Genomic DNA, 1,883 nt, shown 5'->3' on the forward strand with positions numbered 1-1,883 from the left:
ATCAACAGCAGCAGCACCCCTATCAGCAGCAGCATCTCTATCAGCACCAGCACCCCCATCAGCAGCACCAGCAGCAGCAGCAGCATCTCCATCAGCAGCAGCAGCAGCAGCAGCAGCAGCATACCTGCAGGTCTAGCTGTCCCTGTATAGTGAGGGGACAGTGTATAGCATCAGCATTAGTTTTAGCTGCAGCATCTCTATCAGCAACAACACCCCTATCAGCAGCAGCACCCCCCTCAGCAGCAGCAGCATCTCTATCAGCAGCAGCAGCAGCAGCAGCAGCAGCAAAAGAAATTTACCTGTAGGTCTAGCTGTCCCTGTATAGTGAGGGGACAGTGTATAGCATCAGCATTAGTTCTAGCATCAGCAGCAGCATCTCTATCATCACCAGCAGCAGCAGCAGCATCTCTATCAGCAGCAGCACCCCCATCAGCAGCAGCAGCACCCCCATCAGCAGCAGCAGCAGCAGCAGCAGCAGCAGCAGCATACCTGCAGGTCTAGCTGTCCCTGTATAGTGAGGGGACAGTGTATAGCATCAGCATCAACAGCAGCAGCACCCCTATCAGCAGCATCTCTATCAGCAGCATCACCCCTATCAGCAGCAGCAGCATCTCTATCAGCAGCAGCAGCAGCAGCAGCAGCAGCAGCAGCAACATACCTGCAGGTCTAGCTGTCCCTGTATAGTGAGGGGACAGTGTATAGCATCAGCATCAACAGCAGCAGCACCCCTATCAGCAGCAGCACCCCCACCCCCATCAGCAGCACCCCCACCCCCATCAGCAGCAGCAGCAGCAGCAGCACCCCTATCAGCAGCAGCAGCAGCAGCAGCAACATACTTGTAGGTCTAGCTGTCCCTGTATGGTGAGGGGACAGTGTATAGCATCAGCATTCGTTTTGGCATCAGCAGCAGCAGCATCTCTATCAGCAGCAGCATCTCTATCAGCAGCAGCAGCAGCAGCAGCAGCAGCACTCCCACCCCCATCAGCAGCAGCAGCAGCAGCAGCAGCAGCAGCAGCAGCAGCAGCAGCAACACAAATTTACCTGTAGGTCTAGCTGTCCCTGTATGGTGAGAGGGCAGTGAATAGCATCGGCATTCGTTTTAGCAGCAGTGAGCGCTGCTTTACTTTTTGGGTGATTTTTTAATTTATAATAAATAAATGAATCTAATAAAAAAACTTCAACTAGCAGCTGCTTCTCCTCTAGCTGCTTGCATGCATGCAGCAGCTGCTGCAGCAGCTGCTGCGCTTTCGTTAGCTCCCCTTGGTTTATTCTTTGTCTTGATAAAGACAGCTGCAGCCGCAGCAGCAAGAAGCTACGTTTCTGCTGCTGCGACCATTCTATTGCTGCTTCACATACTGCAACAACTGCAGCAGCATATTCTCTTCTTGCTGCTGCTGCTGCTGATCCTCCTGCTCCTGCTGCTGCTGCTTCTGCTGCTGCTGCTGCTGCTGCTGCTGCTGCTGCTGATACAAAACGTCGTACTACTTTTGCTGCTCTTGACTTTGGTTGGGTTTCGTATAAACGCAGACACTGCTGCAGCAGCAGCAGCAGCGATTCTTTGTCTTTACACTCACTATACACCCCAGCAAGAAAACAAACACCCTTCTCGTATACACGCAGCGCATCCTCTTTGTTCCTGCTGCTGCTGCTGCTGCTGCTGCTGCTGCTGCTGGTTGTTGTGGTGGTTGTGGTGGTTGTGGTGGTGGTGCTGTCCTTTGCTGCGGTAGATGATACGCCTTCAGATGGTGCTGCTGCTGTTGCTGCTGCTGCTGCTGCTGCTGTTGCTGTTGCTGCTGCTGCTGCTGCTGCTAACGCACGACGACAGAGATCTATGGCCTTCTCTCTGTCTCCCCCCAAGCAGCATTCTGCTTCCTGCAGCAGCA

General features: G+C 53.5%; 1 protein-coding gene across 1 annotated transcript in view; it reads right to left on the minus strand.

Annotated features, from left to right (window-relative positions):
* Nucleotides 1–1,337: 1,337 nt before the first annotated feature.
* Nucleotides 1,338–1,883, minus strand: part of EMH_0050760 (uncharacterized protein) — a gene marked incomplete at both ends in the record, with an annotated part of 1,473 nt that continues 927 nt past the window's right edge. The window contains 2 exons of the mRNA XM_013496682.1: nucleotides 1,338–1,463; nucleotides 1,617–1,805. Of these exons, the coding sequence (XP_013352136.1) occupies nucleotides 1,338–1,463; nucleotides 1,617–1,805 (315 nt within the window). The remainder of the gene's footprint in view (nucleotides 1,464–1,616; nucleotides 1,806–1,883) is intronic.

The sequence above is a fragment of the Eimeria mitis genome, genomic scaffold (assembly GCF_000499745.2).
Source record: "Eimeria mitis Houghton genomic scaffold, Emh_scaff2237, whole genome shotgun sequence".
NCBI classification, from domain to species: Eukaryota; Apicomplexa; class Conoidasida; order Eucoccidiorida; family Eimeriidae; genus Eimeria; species Eimeria mitis.